Here is a 16,323-nt window from a genome sequence, read left to right as displayed (position 1 = left end):
AATTGCTGAATGAAAAGACCTTTCAAAATTAGATGTAAAATCCACTGGTAAAGTAGTTAAGCTTATTCTTAAGAGGAGTTGGAAGTATGAGAGAACATGAGGGGGAGGAGACATGGGTACTGCAGTCTCTCCTGTCAGGGGTGAACTTCTCCAGCCTCAGGTCTTACCTCTGCCAGCAACACTATCCTCTTGCCATCAGGCCATATTACATGGTCAACTTGGGATCTCACTCGCTCCCAGGTCAGTTCTGGTGTCCGAAGACTCGCCTGGAACACATACAGCAAGCACATCATCAGCCATGCCAAGTCCCACTTTCTGGATGGAAAGATGTCGAAGAGAGCCATTTCAAATAGCAAGTTGAAAGAAGCAACCAACATGCCAGATGGAGAATACCTGTCCTGGGTTGGTTAGGACTGTTCCATTTCAGGGAATTTAATCTTAGGCCCAGCCAGGGAGAGATCACTCAGGATGTCATTCCACAACATATACTGTGCGCCCACTCTCTGCTGAGCACAGTAAAAGGTGCTATGGGAAATACAAAAGAAACCAAAGACATGGTTTCTGCCTTCAAAAAGCTCATATTTTAGTTTGGGACACAAAACAATACATATGTGAGGGGATAAAAGCCTTTAATACTTATGAAGCAACATGCAAACAAGTGCAAATCAATACAGTGCAAACTGAATATATAAGTGCTGAAGAGACACAGAAAAAAGGAGGGTCAGAGCTGAGTGAGATTAGTTAGAGAAGAATGAATGTCCTACACATAGCATGCCGGGGCCCAAGGTTCTGCTCTCATGTCCCAACATCCCAGGTTCCACCTTCTCAATGATGGTGGTTCACCCTAAAGTTACAGAAGCTTTGTGACCTAAGTGCAAATGTGAGGTAGCCTTTAGAGCAATGCTTAATGATAGAGTAAAGCTCCCAATGGCTCACCCTCCTTCCATTTCTGTATATTGTATATTCCAAGAAGAGAAGAAATGTTAAGTTTATTAACAGCAGTAATCAAATAACAGTCACAGGGTTTAGACTTAAGGCGACAACTTCCTTCTTCCAAGAGGCAATGCCTAAAATAGAAAGGGAGTCTGTACTCTAAGACTACCCATTGGCTCAAGTTGGTAAAATTGAGAAGTTCTGCCAAATAGTAGTTATCAGACAAATAAAGGGAAACACTTCAGTTATACGACAATCATTTACTGGAGTACATCCTGTATTCTAGGCATTATAGCAAAGAACACTATTATAGATAAGACTGTGGACTCCTCTACTAGACTGTGAGCTGTTTATTGACAGGGACTGTATCTTCTTTTCTGTACTAATCTAGTGGGAAAGAAAGACATATAATTATAATTATATTCAGTATATTCAGGACTTTATTAATGGTCTGGACCATTTCTTTATTAGGTAGATGGGAAATATAAAATCTCTTCAGGTGTCAAGTTTCATAAATTAGTTCAACCTTTCTAGAGGGCAATTTGGCAGTAGCTAACAAAATTTTATAGGTACCTATTCTTTGACCAATCAAATTCACTTTTAGGGCTCTATCCTATAGAAATACTTGTTCAAGTTCAGAAATATAAGTGCCCACGAATGTTTAATCCAACATTATTTGTAATAGCAAAAAATGTAAATCAACATGGGAATGGCTAAGTAAATCAGGATAATTCCATACAATGGAATATAATGTAATTCTCAAAAAAAAAAAAGAAATTAGTAGATCTGTATTTGTTAACATGAAAACCATACATTATTAAGTGAAAAAATCAAGTTGCAGAAATAATATGCTGTAACCTCAATTTTGTAAATTTTTTGCTTTTTACTTTATACATATTTATATTGCTTGAATTTTAAATTGAGGAAGTACTACTTTAAAATTAGGATTTTAAAAAGAAATTTTATAAACACTATAAATAGAGTTAAAAAGAATTTAAGCAAATAGGCCATTTTGGGACGTTAAGGATATACAGAGTAAATCCTTCAGCCTTTAGAAATATCACCATGGAGGACAATAACCATGTAGAGCCAAGAGATACTCTTCGGTAACACTAGCGATTTTTTAATTGAGATAATGGGACTTTAAAGTATTTCAAGTTCTTAATGTTTCATACTCCTATCTTCCATTGGACAAGCAATCTTGATGACTGGAAGTAAAGAGCTGACACAATGATAACAAGAGTCTCTTGTCTTAGGAAGTATTCCCTGGGAAAAAAGATGTGGTGGAATCAAGGAAAGGGAACTTCTTAGGAACATCATAAAAATGATGCTTAGTAGAGGCAATTTACTAGAGCACTGGGATGGCTATGATGCAAGCAAAAGACCTGAGGGTTTAAAATGGGGTTTGAAGAGCAACTTGGTTAAGTTATCCCCAGCACTGCCCATGCAGTTCCAATAAACTATTAAAGTCTATTTGGCATTTACACTCCTTGAGAGAAGTGTTTCCTATGGCTAGCACAGTTTTACAAGAATTTCTCTTAAAGACGTCCAACGTCCTTTCTGTGGATTTACAATCACTAAGCAATCTACCAGGAAAAAGATCCCCTGTGCCCACTCCCTTCCCAAACTAGGTGTACGTCCCACTGTAAAGCCAAGAACAGCTGTGGTTCTAGTCCTGCGAAGCATGGAGTCAGTAGCAAGTCTCAGACTGTAATTCTTTGGCTGGCAAAACCTTTTTTTAAAAAAATTTATTTACTTTATTTATTTATTATTTTTGGCTGCGTTGGGTCTTTGTTGCTGCACGCAGGCTTCCTCTAGTTGTGGCGAGCGGGGTCTACTCTTCGTTGCGGTGCGTGGGCTTCTCACTGCAGTGGCTTCTCTTATTGCGGAGCACGGGCTCTAGGCCTGCAGGCTCAGTAGTTGTGGCGCACGGGCTTAGCCGCTCGCAGCATGTGGGATCTTCCCAGACCCGGGCTCAAACCCATGTCCCCTGCATTGGCAGGTGGATTCTTTTTTTTTTTTTCTTTTTTTGCAGTATGCGGGCCTCTCACTGTTGTGGCCTCTCCCGCCGCGGAGCACAGGCTCCGGACGCGCAGGCCCAGCGGCCACGGCTCACGGGCCCAGCTGCTCCGCGGCATGTGGGATTCTCTGGGACCGGGGCACGAACCCGCGTCCCCTGCATCGGCAGGCAGACTCCCAACCACTGTGCCACCAGGGAAGCCCGGCAGGTGGATTCTTAACCACTGTGCCACCAGTGTAGCCCAGGCTGGCAAAAACTTTTAAAGCATGTGCACATAATGGTTTAACCACCTGAACTGTGAAGCTTACAATCACACAGGCTGTTTATGTGATATATACAGGTAAGCAGGTTTCTTTTCAAGAGAAAGGAAGTATGTGACAGAAAGACTTGGACAAAAGACAGCTAAGAGCACATCCCTATCACAGGTCCCCTAAGTATTCATGGTATTATTTTTCAGAAAAAAAATACAGCTTTCTAAATGACCTACTCTTTCCATGAGCAATTGCTTCCTAAAAATGTAGCAGTCAACATCTCAAGGTTAGGTAAACTGTAAATTCCTCCACAAAAAAAGATCCTTACATTTTTGATCACTAAAAACTCTGGATAAAAATTTACCAAGTCATTTTCCTTCCCAGTTTTGTTGAGTTAACTTACAGTGATTCCTCTCTTTTTATCACACTCTGCATCCAATCCATGTAGCAAAGCTCACTGGTCCTACCTTCACAATATATCACTTCTTATCACCTCCATTGTTTATCCATCTAATCCAAGCTACCTCCTTCTATTGCTGGAAATACTGAAAGAGTTTGCTATCGTCCCTATCACCACTCAAGCTCCAGAAGTGTTTTCTTCATACAACAGCCAAGGTTATTTATTTTATTTTATTTTTTTCCTCCAATTCGCGCTGTCTCGGCGCACGTACCTGTCACCAGCTCTTTTTTTTTAATGGCTGTGTTGGGTCTTAGTTTCTGTGCGAGGGCTTTCTCTAGTTGTGGTAAGTGGGGGCCACTCCTCATCGCGGTGCGCGGGCCTCTCACTATCGCGGCCTCTCTTGTTGCGGAGCACAGGCTCCAGACGCGCAGGCTCAGTAATTGTGGCTCACGGGGCCAGCTGCTCCGTGGCATGCAGGATCCTCCCAGACCAGGGCTCGAACCCGTGTGTCCTGCATTGGCAGGCGGACTCTCAACCACTGCGCCACCAGGGAAGCCCAGCCAAGGTTATTTTTTAAAACATACGTCAGCTTTCAACAGTCACCCACTCAAATCCTTCCAATGGCTTCACTTGTATGCAGGATAAACTCTAAAGTCTGTACCATGGCCTACAAAGCTCTACATAACCTGCTACCTCCTTGCTGCCTCTTATCCTCATCCTCTTGCCCATTCTGTTCCTGCCACAATGGCACCTTTTCTGTTCCTCAAACACATCAAGCATGTTTCTACCTCATGGTCTTTACTCACCATTCTCTCTGAATAGAATGGTCATTCAAGTTTTTGTTCAAATGTTATCTCCTCAAAGACACCTTCTTTGATCACCCTAATTAAATAGCAACCTCAATGTCCTCATCTTTCTGTTTTACTTCAGTATTAGGCACTAACTGAAAGAAATTGTCTATTTATTTTTGGCTGTGTTGGGTCTTCGTTGCTGCGCGTGGGCTTTCTCTAGTTGCAGCGAGCGGGGGCTACTCTTCATTGCGGTGTGTGGGCTTCTCATTGTGGTGTCTTCTCTTGTTTCAGGGCACGGGCTCTAGGCGCACGGGCTTCAGCAGTTGTGGCTCACGGGCTCTAGAGTGCAGGCTCAGTAGTTGTGGCACACGGGCTTAGTTGCTCCGTGGCATGTGGGATCCTCCTGGACCAGGGCTTGAACCCATGTCCCCTGCATTGGCAGGCAGATTCTTAACCACTGTCTCACCAGGGAAGTCCATAACTGTCTATTTAGTAATTGTTTCCCACAGTAGAATATAAGCTCCAGGAAAGCAGGCATATTGTTCACTGTTATTTCTTCAGCCAATTAGTACTTAGCACAGAGCAGAGCGAGTACTCAACACAAATTTGCTAAGTAGTGAATGAACATTCTGGAATCAATGTTTAGTTGAGTTTGTTACTTCCTTAAATTTCACTTTGTGTGCCCTGTGACACTACCATTGAAAGTTGCATAATTAAACTTTTCCAAAGTCATTCTGAACATCTTCCTTTCTGGACCACTTAGTTTAGTCATATACTTTCTGCTAAGAAGAGCACAAAGAGAGTTGAAAGATGGCTCTTGGCTAGTGTCAGTGGCAGATACTGGGGCTACCTAGCAATACCTGAAAAAGTTGGTCTAGTCTCAATGCAGCAGCCAGGGTGATACTTTTTTTTTTTTTTTTTTTTTTTTTTTTTTTTTTTTTGCTGTACGCGGGCCTCTCACCGCTGCGGCCTCTCCCGCTGCGGAGCACAGGCTCCGGACACACAGGCTCCGCGGCCATGGCTCGCGGGCCCAGCCGCTCCGCGGCATGTGGGATCCTCCGGGATCGGGGCACGAACCCGTGTCCCCTGCATCGGCAGGCGGACTCTCAACCACTGCGCCACCAGGGAGGCCCCAGGGTGATACTTTTAAAATAAAAAATCATCCTTTAAAAACAGAAGGCATAAATCCTACAGTGGCTCCATATTCCTCTCAGTACACAATCAGGAGTTCTTACAATGGCCTCTGAGGTCTTATAAGATGTGGCTCATTACCTCTCTGACCTCATTTTCGACTCTTCCCTGCCCCATGCTCTTTTTTTTTTTTTTTTTTTTGTGGTACGCGGGCCTCTCACTGTTGTGGCCTCTCCCGTTGCGGAGCACAGGCTCCGGACGTGCAGGCTCAGCGGCCATGGCTCACAGGCCCAGCCGCTCCGCGGCATGTGGGATCTTCCCGGATCGGGGCACGAACCCGTGTCCCCTGCATCGGCAGGCGGACTCTCAACCACTGAGCCACCAGGGAAGCCCGCCCCATGTTCTTCTGCTCCAGTCATACTGGCCTCATTGTTGATCCTCAAACAGACTAGGCAACTCGCGCATTGGGGCATTTGCTCTGGCTGTTCCCTCATCTTGAAATGTCCTTCACCTAAAAGTCAACATGGCTAATTCCTTCAGATATGCTCAACCATCACCTTTTTTTTTTTTAACATCTTTATTGGAGTATAATTGCTTTACAATGGTGTGTTAGTTTCTGCTTTATAACAAAGTGAATCAGTTATACATATACACATGTTCCCATATCTCTTCCCTCTTGAGTCTCCCTCCCTCCCACCCTCCCTATCCCACTCCTCTAGGTGGTCACAAAGCACCGAGCTGATCTCCCTGTGCTATGCGGCTGCTTCCCACTAGCTATCTATTTTACATTTTTTGGTAGTGTATATATGTCCACGCCACTCTCGCTTTGTCATAGCTTACCCTTCCCCCTCCCCATATCCTCAAGTCCATTCTGTAGTAGGTCTGTGTCTTTATTCCTGTCTTACCCCTAGGTTCTTCATGACATTTTTTTTTCTTAAATTCCATATATATGTGTTAGCATACGGTATTTGTCTTTCTCTTTCTGACTCACTTCACTCTGTATGACAGATGCTAGGTCCATCCACCTCACTACAAATAGCTCAATTTTGTTTCTTTTTATGGCTGAGTAATATTCCATTGTATATATGTGCCACATCTTCTTTATCCATTCATTGGATGATGTACACTTATCAACCATCACCTTCTCTTTTTTTTTTTTTTTTTTTTTGCGGTATGCAGGCCTCTCACTGTTGTGGCCTCTCCCGTTGCGGAGCACAGGCTCCGGACGCGCAGGCTCAGTGGCCATGGCTCACGGGCCTAGCCGCTCCGCGGCATGTGGGATCTTCCTGGACTGGGGCACAAACCCGTGTCCCCTGCATCGGCAGGCGGACTCTCAACCACTGCGCCACCAGGGAAGCCCAACCATCACCTTCTTAATGAGGCTTATACCTTGATCCCTCTATCTAAAATTACAGCCCAGCACTCTTGATTTCCCCTTACCATGCTCTGCTTTTTCTTTTTTCTACGGTGCTTTCACCTTTTAACATACTATAAATTTTACTTATTATGTTTATTGTCCTTTTTCTCACTAAAATATAAGTTCCACAAGGGCAGGAATCTTTGCCTGTTTTGTGCACTGATCCCAAGCATATAGAGCAGGACCTGGCATATAGCAATCACACAATAAATATTTATGATTGAAGGTAAACAGTCTCCTGGCCTTTATCCTGAGAGATTACTTATATCTGGGCTGCCTTTGGAGAAGAGATTACCACCACAATTTGAAGGTAATCTAAAAAGCATGAGGAGATCATAGTATAACATACAGAAAAACAGGGAATTCCCTGGTAGTCCAGTGTTAGGACTCGGTGCTTTCACTGCCTGAGCCTGAGCCCAGGTTCACTCCCTGGTCAGGTCAGGGAACTAAGATCCTGCAAACTGTGAAGCATGGCCAAAAAAAACCAAAAAAACAAAAAAACCACAAAACAAAAAACCAAACTAAGAAACTAAACAAACAAACAAAAACATACACAAAAACAAAAAAACTGGACTAGAAGTCAAAAAACCTGAATTTTGTGCTTCAATTTCATTTTTGAATCAACGGCTATGACTGAACAATGTACTTAAGCTTTTATTTTCCCAACTGAAAATCAGGAATAAGAATACTGCCTCATGGGGTGGTCAAGAGGATGAAATGAGATAAAGTAAAAATATAAAAATTACATGACTGCATTTGAAATTATCTTTATTTTAGAGCTTCTTGAGGGTTTAGAACGGAAATTCCTTCCCTGTTCGCTTACTCAGAAGATTTCACTTCAGGGCTCAGAGCATGACCACTTCCCTTTAAGCTTTTTCCATCTGGGGGCTCTACAAGCAGATCAATCCAGAAAAGGACAATCATAGGCTAGATAGTTTTAGAAATATTGATACCTTTGACCATTTAGTAAACGGGCAGTATGGCACAAAAGTGAAACTTAACCAAAAAACCAAACCAAACAAAAAAAACCAACAAAAAACCCCCCAAAACAACAACAACAACAAAAATCCCTCAAAAACACAAACTAAATAAATTACTCATTATAAGCAAAATATCATGGTAAGACAGAGTAATGGAGCCATGCCACTCCAAAACCTCAAGGGTAGAAACAGGCTTTGGTAGGTTGTTTTTCCAGCTATTTTTAATAACAGAAGAATAGAGCACAGAGTTAAAAAGAGAAACCATTTAAAATAGATATCCAACAGGCTCTCAGTATATCAACTGATCCTTACCTGGCAATGCTGAAGCTCAATCAGAGCAGCCCTCAGTGGAGATGAAAGCATGCTTTGCTTGAGCCATTTACCCAGACAGAAATACAGTTGTGTCAGAAAAATGCCATAAAAACTTAAAACCAGAGTGAAAGTCACACTGAGAGATACTTTAAGTCTGAAAAGAAATAAATAACACTTCTATTAACTATTACTTGGGCACCTTAATAGGATCAAGTGTTCTGTTGGATCAGAAAATTTTAGGTGACTATAATAAAACTAGAGAACCAAAGCTATAGGTTTTCCAGGTTTGAGGAACACATGCTACTGAATTGATTGTGACATCTATAGATCAAATACTACAGTTTGGAAAATATGTTAAGGGGAGACCTAGCCCCATAAAAGAGGGAGAGAAAAGGGAAACCACCATATTTGACAGACACAGTCAATCTTAAGCAGTGTTCTCATCCCAGCCCATAGATTTCCCTCCCTTGACTTGTTTCCTTGGACCAACCTACTAATCTCACCTTTACAGCAAAATCAAATCTCTCCAAAATACTGACTAGCATACTGACTCACATTTATTGTATCCTTTTTGTAGTTTTGAGTTTACCCAGCTCTTAATGCTAATCATAAAGATAAAATGTCTTACAGTACAACTAGGTATCAAGCTTAGGTGGAAAAAAACCATTCATTTGAAATGATTAAGTTGAGATAAAGAAGCTTTGTAGAATCCATACTCACAAGCCATAAGGCTAGTGAGTGAACAGACTGTGAACAGCTCTACCAGTACAGTCATGTTTAGGATGGCTGGTGACCCTGCTCTTTCTTCTTCTAGTTTATGTTTCTTGGGAAGGAGAGAGGAAAAAAAAAAAACCCAATGATGAGTCACTTGAACTTACCACGTCAATCTCTGTGTTGGAATGTCCCATGTTACAAACGATGCAGCTATTCTTCATACGGTCTAAGTGCTCTCTGGTTACCACATTCTTGTTACCTTAAAAACAGAAGAGATAGCCACATGAAAAGGAATGAAGTTGGACCTCTTCCTCACACCATATATAAACTTAACTTAAAATGGATCAGAGACCTAAATATGAGAGCTAAAACTATAAAACTCTTAGCAAAGCATAGGAATAAATCTTTGTGACCTGGGTTAGGCAATGGTTTCTTAAATAACACCTAAGCACAAGCAACCAAAGAAAAAATAAACTGGACTACACTGAAATTAAAAACTTTTGTGCTGCAAATGATACCACTAAGAAAGTGAACAGACAACCTACACAATGGGACAAAATATTTGCAAATCATAAATCTGATAAAAACTCTTACAACTCAATAATAAAATTTATAAAGAACTCTTACAAATCAATAATAAAAAGACAGTTCATTTTAAAAATGAGTAAAGGATCTGAATAGACATTCTTAAAAGAGAATGTACAAAAGATGTGCCAACACGCACATGAAAAGATGCTCAACATTATTAGGGAAAGGCAAATCAAAACCACAGTGACACACTATTTCACACATACTAGGATAGCTATAATCCAAAAATCAGACAATAACAAGTGCTGACAAGGATGTGGAGAAACTGCAACTCTCATGCATTGTTGGCAGGATTGTAAAATAATGTAGTTACTTTGGAAAAGTTTGGCATTTTCTCAAAATGTTAAAAGTAGTTACCATATGATCCAGCAATTCCACTTGTAGGTATATACCCAAGAGAACTGAAGACATGTTCACAGAAAAACTTGTGCACAATGTTCATAGCAGCATTATTCATAATAGCCAAAAAGTAAAAACAACCCAAGTGTCTATCAACTGATGAATGGATATCACTGAAATGTGATATAACCTTAAAATGGAATATTATTCAGCAATCAAAAGGAATGAAATACTGATACACACTACAACATACATGAACCCTGAAAATATTATGCTAGGTAAAAAAAAGCCAGTCACAAAAGACCATATATTGTATGATTCTGTTTATATGAAATATCTGGAATAGGCAAATCTATAGAGACAGAGAATTTAATGGTAGCCTAGGGCTGCGGAAAAGTGAAGGGTAGAATAAAGAGTGACTGCTAATGGTAGATTTATTTTTGGGATGATGAAAATTCTGGAATTCGATAATGGGATGTTGTACAACTTTAGTAAAAATCACTGAACTGTATGCTTTATTTTTTAAAGATTTTTTTTATGTGGACCATTTTTAAAGTCTTTATTAAATTTGTTACAATGTTGCTTCTGTTTTATGTTTTTGTTTTTTGGCCCCAAGGCATGTGGAATCTTAGCTTCCCCGACCAGGGATCGAACTCATCCCCCCTGCATTGGAAGGTGAAGTGTTAACCACTGGGCCACCAGGGAAGTCCCTGAACTGTACACTTTTTAATTTTTTTGAATTTTATTTTATTTATTTTTTTATACAGCAGGTTCTTATTAGTTATCTATATATATATTAGTGTATATATGTCAATCCCAATCTCCCAATTCATTACACCACCACCATCCCCCCACCCCCCACCACTTTCCTCCCTTGGTGTCCATACGTTTGTTCTCTACATCTGTGTCTCTGTTTCTGCCTTGCAAACCGGTTCATCTGTACCATTTTTCTAGGTTCCACATATATGTGTTAATATACGATATTTGTTTTTCTCTTTCTGACTTACTTCACTCTATATGAGAGTCCCTAGATCCATGCACGTCTCTACAAAAGACCCAATTTCGTTCCTTTTTATGGCTGAGTAATATTCCATTGTATGTATGTACCACACCTTTATCCATTCGTCTGTTGATGGGCATTTAGGTTGCTTCCATGACCTGACCATTGCAAATACTGCTGCAATGAACATTGGAGTGCATGTGTCTTTTTTTGTTTGTTTGTTTGTTTGTACTGCAGGTTCTTATTAGTCATCAATTTTATACATATCAGTGTATACATGTCAATCCCAATCGCCCAATTCAGCACACCGTCATCCCCACCCCACCGTGCTTTTCCCCCCTTGGTGTCCTTACGTTTGTTCTCTACATCTGTGTCTCAATTTCTGCCCTGCAAACCGGTTCATCTGTACCATTTTTCTAGGTTCCACATACATGCATTAATATACGATATTTGTTTTTCTCTTTCTGACTTACTTCACTCTGTATGACAGTCTCTAGATCCATCCATGTCTCAACAAATGACTCAATTTCGTTCTTTTCTATGGCTGAGTAATATTCCATTGTGTATATGTACCACAACTTCTTTATCCATTCGTCTGTCAATGGGCATTTAGTTTGCTTCCATGACCTGGCTATTGTAAATAGTGCTGCAATGAATATTGGAGTGCATGTGCCTTTTTGAATTATAGTTTTCTCTGGGTGCATGCCCAGGAGTGGGATTGTTGGGTCATATGGTAATTCTATTTTTAGTTTTTTAAGGAACCTCCATACTGTTTTACATAGTGGCTGTATCAATTTACATTCCCATCAACAGTGCAAGAGGGTTCCCTTTTCTCCACACGCCCTCCAGCATTTGTTGTTTGTAGATTTTCTGATGATGCCCATTCTAACTGGTGTGAGGTGACACCTCACTGTAGTTTTGATTTGCATTTCTCTAATAATTAGTGATGTTGAGCAGCTTTTCATGTGCTTCTTGGCTACCTGTATGTCTTCTTTGGAGAAATGTCTATTTAGGTCTTCTGCCCATTTTTTGATTGGGTTGTTTGTTTTTTTAATATTGAGCTGCATGAGCTGTTTATATATTTTGAAGATTAATCCTTTGTCTGTTGATTTGTTTGCAAATACCTTCTCCCATTCTGAGGGTTGTCTTTTCATCTTGTTTGTAGTTTCCTTTGCTTTGCAAAAGCTTTTAAGTTTCATTAGGTCCCATTTGTTTATTTTTGATTGTATTTCCATTACTCTAGGAGGTGGATCAAAAAAGATCTTGCTGTGACTTATGTCAAAGAGTGTTCTTCCTATGTTTTCCTCTAAGAGTTTTATAGTGTCCAGTCTTACATTTAGGTCTCTGATCCATTTTGAGTTTATTTTTGTGTATGGTGTTGGGAGTGTTCTAATTTCATCTTTTACATGTAGCTGTCTAGTTTTCCCAGCACCACTTATTGAAGAGACTGTCTTTTCTCCATTGTATATCCTTGCCTCCTTTGTCACAGATTAGTTGACCATAGGTGCATGGGTTTATCTATGGGCTTTCTATCCTGTTCGGTTGATCTATATTTCTGTTTTTGTGCCAGTACCATATTGTATTGATTACTGTAGCTTTGTAGTATAGTCTGAAGTCAGGGAGTCTGATTCCTCCAGCTCAGTTTTTTTCCCTCAAGACTGCTTTGGCTATTTGGGGTCTTTTGTGTCTCCATACAAATTTTAAGATTTTTTGTTCTAGTTCTGTAAAAAATGCCACTGGTAATTTGATAGGGATTGCATTGAATTTGTAGATTGCTTTGCGTAGTATAGTCATTTACACAATATTGATTCTACCAATCCAAGAACATGGTATATCTCTCCACCTGTTTGTGTCACCTTTGATTTCTTTCATGAGTGTCTTACAGTTTTCTGAGTACAGGTCTTTTACCTCCTTAGGTAGGTTTATTCCTAGGTATTTTATTCTTTTTGTTGCAATGGTGAATGGGATTGTTTCCTTAATTTCTCTTTCTGATCTTTCATTGTTAGTGTATAAGAATGCAAGAGATTTCTGTGCATTAATTTTGTATCCTGCAACTTTACCAAATTCATTGATTAGCTCTAGTAGATTTCTGGTGGCATCTTTAGGATTCTCTATGTATAGTATCATGTCATCTGCAAACAGTGACAGCTTTACTTCTTCTTTTCCAATTTGTATTCCTTTTATTTCTTTTTCTTCTCTTGATTGCCATGGCTAGGACTTCCAAAACTATGTTGAATAATAGTGGTGAGAGTGGACATCCTTGTCTTGTTCCAGATCTTAGAGAAAATGCTTTCAGTTTTTCACCATTGAGAATGATGTTTGCTGTGGGTTTGTCGTATATGGCCTTTATTATGTTGAGGTAGGTTCCCTCTATGCCCACCTTCTGGAGCATTTTTATCATAAATGGGTGTTGAATTTTGTCAAAAGCTTTTCCTGCATCTATTGAGATGATCATATGGTTTTTATTCTTCAGTTTGTTAATATGGTGTATCATATTGATTGATTTACATATATTGAAGAATCCTTGCATCCCTGGGATAAATCCCACTTGATCATGGTATATGATCTTTTTAATGTGTTGTTGGATTCTGTTTGCTAGTATTTTGTTGAGGATTTTTGCATCTATATTCATCAGTGATATTGGTCTGTAATTTTCTTTTTTTGTGATATCTTTGTCTGTTTTTGGTATCAGGGTGATGGTGGCCTCACAGAATGAGTTTGGGAGTGTTCCTTCCTCCACAATTTTTTGGAAGAGTTTGAGAAGGATGGGTGTTAGCTCTTCTCTAAATGTTTGATAGAATTCACCAGTGAAGCCATCTGGTCCTGGACTTTTGTTTGTTGGAAGATTTTTAATCACAGTTTCAATTTCATTACTTGTGATTGGTCTGTTCATATTTTCTATTTCTTCCTGGTTCAGTCTTGGAAGGTTATACCTTTCTAAGAATTTGTCCATTTCTTCCAGGTTGTCCATTTTATTGGCATAGAGTTGCTTGTAGTAGTCTCTTAGGATCCTTTGTGTTTCTGCAGTGTCTGTTGTAACTTCTCCTATTTCATTTCTAATTTTATTGATTTGAGTCCTCTCCCTCTTTTTCTTGATGAGTCTGGCTAATGGTTTATCAATTTTATCTTCTCAAAGAACCAGCTTTTAGTTTTATTGACCTTTGCTATTGTTTTCTTTTATTCTATTTCATTTATTTCTGCTCTGATCTTTATGATTTCTTCTACTAACTATAGGTTTTGTTTCTTATTCTTTCCCTAGTTCCTTTAGGTGTAAGGTTATATTGTTTATTTGAGATTCTTCTTGTTTCTTGAGGTAGGCTTGTATTGCTATAAATTTCCCTCTTAGAACTGCTTTTGCTGCATCCCATAGGTTTTGGATTGTCGTGTTTTTGTTGTCATTTGTCTCTAGGTATTTTTTGATTTCTTAAGTGATCTCTTGGTTATTTAGTAACATACTGTTTAGCCTCCATGTGTTTGTCTTTTTTATATTTTTTTCCCTGTAACTGATTTCTAATCTCATAGTGTTGTGGTCAGAAAAGATGCTTGATATGATTTCAATTTTCTTAAGTTTACTGAAGCTTGATTGACCCAGGATGTGATCTATTCTGGAGAAAGTTCCATGCACACTTGAGAAGAAAGTGTAATCTGCTGTTTTTGGATGGAATGTCCCATAAATATCAATTAAATCTAGCTGGTCTATTGTGTCATTTAAAGCTTGTGTTTCCTTATTAATTTTCTGTTTGGATGATCTGTCCATTGGTGTAAGTGAGGTGTTAAAGTCCCCCACTATTATTGTGTTATTGTTGATTTCCTCTTTTATAGCTGTTAGCAGTTGCCTTATGTATTAAGGTGCTCCTATGTTGGGTGCTTATATATTTATAATTGTTATATCTTCTTCTTGGATTGATCCCTTGATCATTATGTAGTGTCCTTCCTTGTCTCTTGTAACAGTCTTTATTTTAAAGTCTATTTTATCTGATAAGTGCATTGCTACTCCAGCTTTCTTTTTTTTTTCTTTTCTTTTTTTTTTTTTTTGCAGTACTTGGGCCTCTCACCGCTGTGGCCTCTCCCGTTGCGGAGCACACGCTCCTGACGCGCAGGCTCAGCAGCCATGGCTCACGGGCCCAGCTGCTCTGTGGCATGTGGGATCCTTCCGCACCGGGGCACGAACCCATGTCCCCTGCATCGGCAGGCGGACTCTCAACCACTGCACCACCAGGGAAGCACCCAGCTTTCTTTTGATTTCCATTTGCATGGAATATCTTTTTCCAATCCCTCACTTTCAGTCTGTATGTGTCCCTAGGTCTGAAGTGGGTCTCTTGTCGACAGCATATATACGGGTCTTGTTTTTGTATCCATTCAGCAAGCCTGTGTCTTTTGGTTGAAGCATTTAATCCATTCACATTTAAGGTAATTATTGACATGTATGTTCCTATTACTGTTTTCTAAATTGTTATGGATTTGTTTTTGTAGGTCCTTTTCTTATCTTGTGTTTCCCACTTAGAGAAGTTCCTTCAGTATTTGTTGTAGAGCTGGTTTGGTGGTGCTGAATTCTGTTAGCTTTTGCTTGTCTGTAAAGCTTTTGATTTCTCTGTTGAATCTGAATGAGATCCTTGCCAGGTAGACTAATCTTGGTTGTAGGTTCTTCCCTTTCATCACTTTAAATATATCATGCCACTCCCTTCTGGCCTGTAGAGTTTCTGCTGAGAAATCAGCTGTTAACCTTATGGGGATTCCCTTGTATGTTATTTGTCATTTTTCCCTTGTTGCTTTCAATAATTTTTCTTTGTCTTTAATTTTTGTCAATTTGAGTACTATGTGTCTCAGTGTGTTTCTCCTTGGGTTTATCCTGCCTGGGACTCTCTGTGCTTCCTGGACTTGGGTGGCTATTTTCTTTCCCATGTTAGGGAAGTTTTCAACTACAATCTCTTCAAATATTTTCTTGGGTCCTTTCTCTCTCTCTTCTTCTGGGACCCCTATAATGCGAATGTTGTTGCATTTAATGTTGTCCCAGAGGTCTCTTAGGCTGTCTTCATTTCTTTTCATTCTTTTTTCTTTATTCTCTTCTGCGGCAGTGAATTCCACCATTCTATCTTCCAGGTCATTTATCTGTTCTTCTGCCTCAGTTTTCTGCTGTTGATTCCTTCTAGTGTATTTTTCCTTTCAGTTTTTGTATTGTTCATCTCTGTTTGTTTGTTCTTTAATTCTTCTAGGTCTTTGTTAAACATTTCTTGCATCTTCTTGATCTTTGCCTCCATTCTTTTTCCAAGGTCCTGGATCATCTTCACTATCATTATTCTGAATTCTTTTGCTGGAAGGTTGCCTATCTCAACTTCATTCAGTTGTTTTTCTGGGGTTTTATCTTGTTCCTTCATCTGGTAGAAAGTCCTCTGCCTTTTCATTTTGTCTGTCTTTCTGTGAATGTGGTTTTCCTTCCACAGGCTGCA

General features: G+C 39.8%; 1 protein-coding gene across 6 annotated transcripts in view; it reads right to left on the bottom strand.

Moving 5' to 3' along the window:
* Positions 1-16,323, bottom strand: part of AHCYL2 (adenosylhomocysteinase like 2) — a 178,642-nt gene that overhangs the window by 6,538 nt on the left and 155,781 nt on the right. For all 6 annotated transcript variants that reach the window (XM_060108024.1, XM_060108025.1, XM_060108026.1 and 3 more), the window contains 2 exons: positions 9,114-9,208; positions 168-266 (listed from right to left, as the gene is read on the bottom strand). In XM_060108024.1, the coding sequence (XP_059964007.1) occupies positions 168-266; positions 9,114-9,208 (194 nt within the window). The remainder of the gene's footprint in view (positions 1-167; positions 267-9,113; positions 9,209-16,323) is intronic.

This window comes from Mesoplodon densirostris, chromosome 9 (assembly GCF_025265405.1).
Source record: "Mesoplodon densirostris isolate mMesDen1 chromosome 9, mMesDen1 primary haplotype, whole genome shotgun sequence".
Lineage (NCBI taxonomy): Eukaryota > Metazoa > Chordata > Mammalia > Artiodactyla > Ziphiidae > Mesoplodon > Mesoplodon densirostris.
The sequence above is the reverse complement of the archived record's forward strand: the minus strand, read 5'-3'. Positions and strand labels throughout refer to the sequence as shown.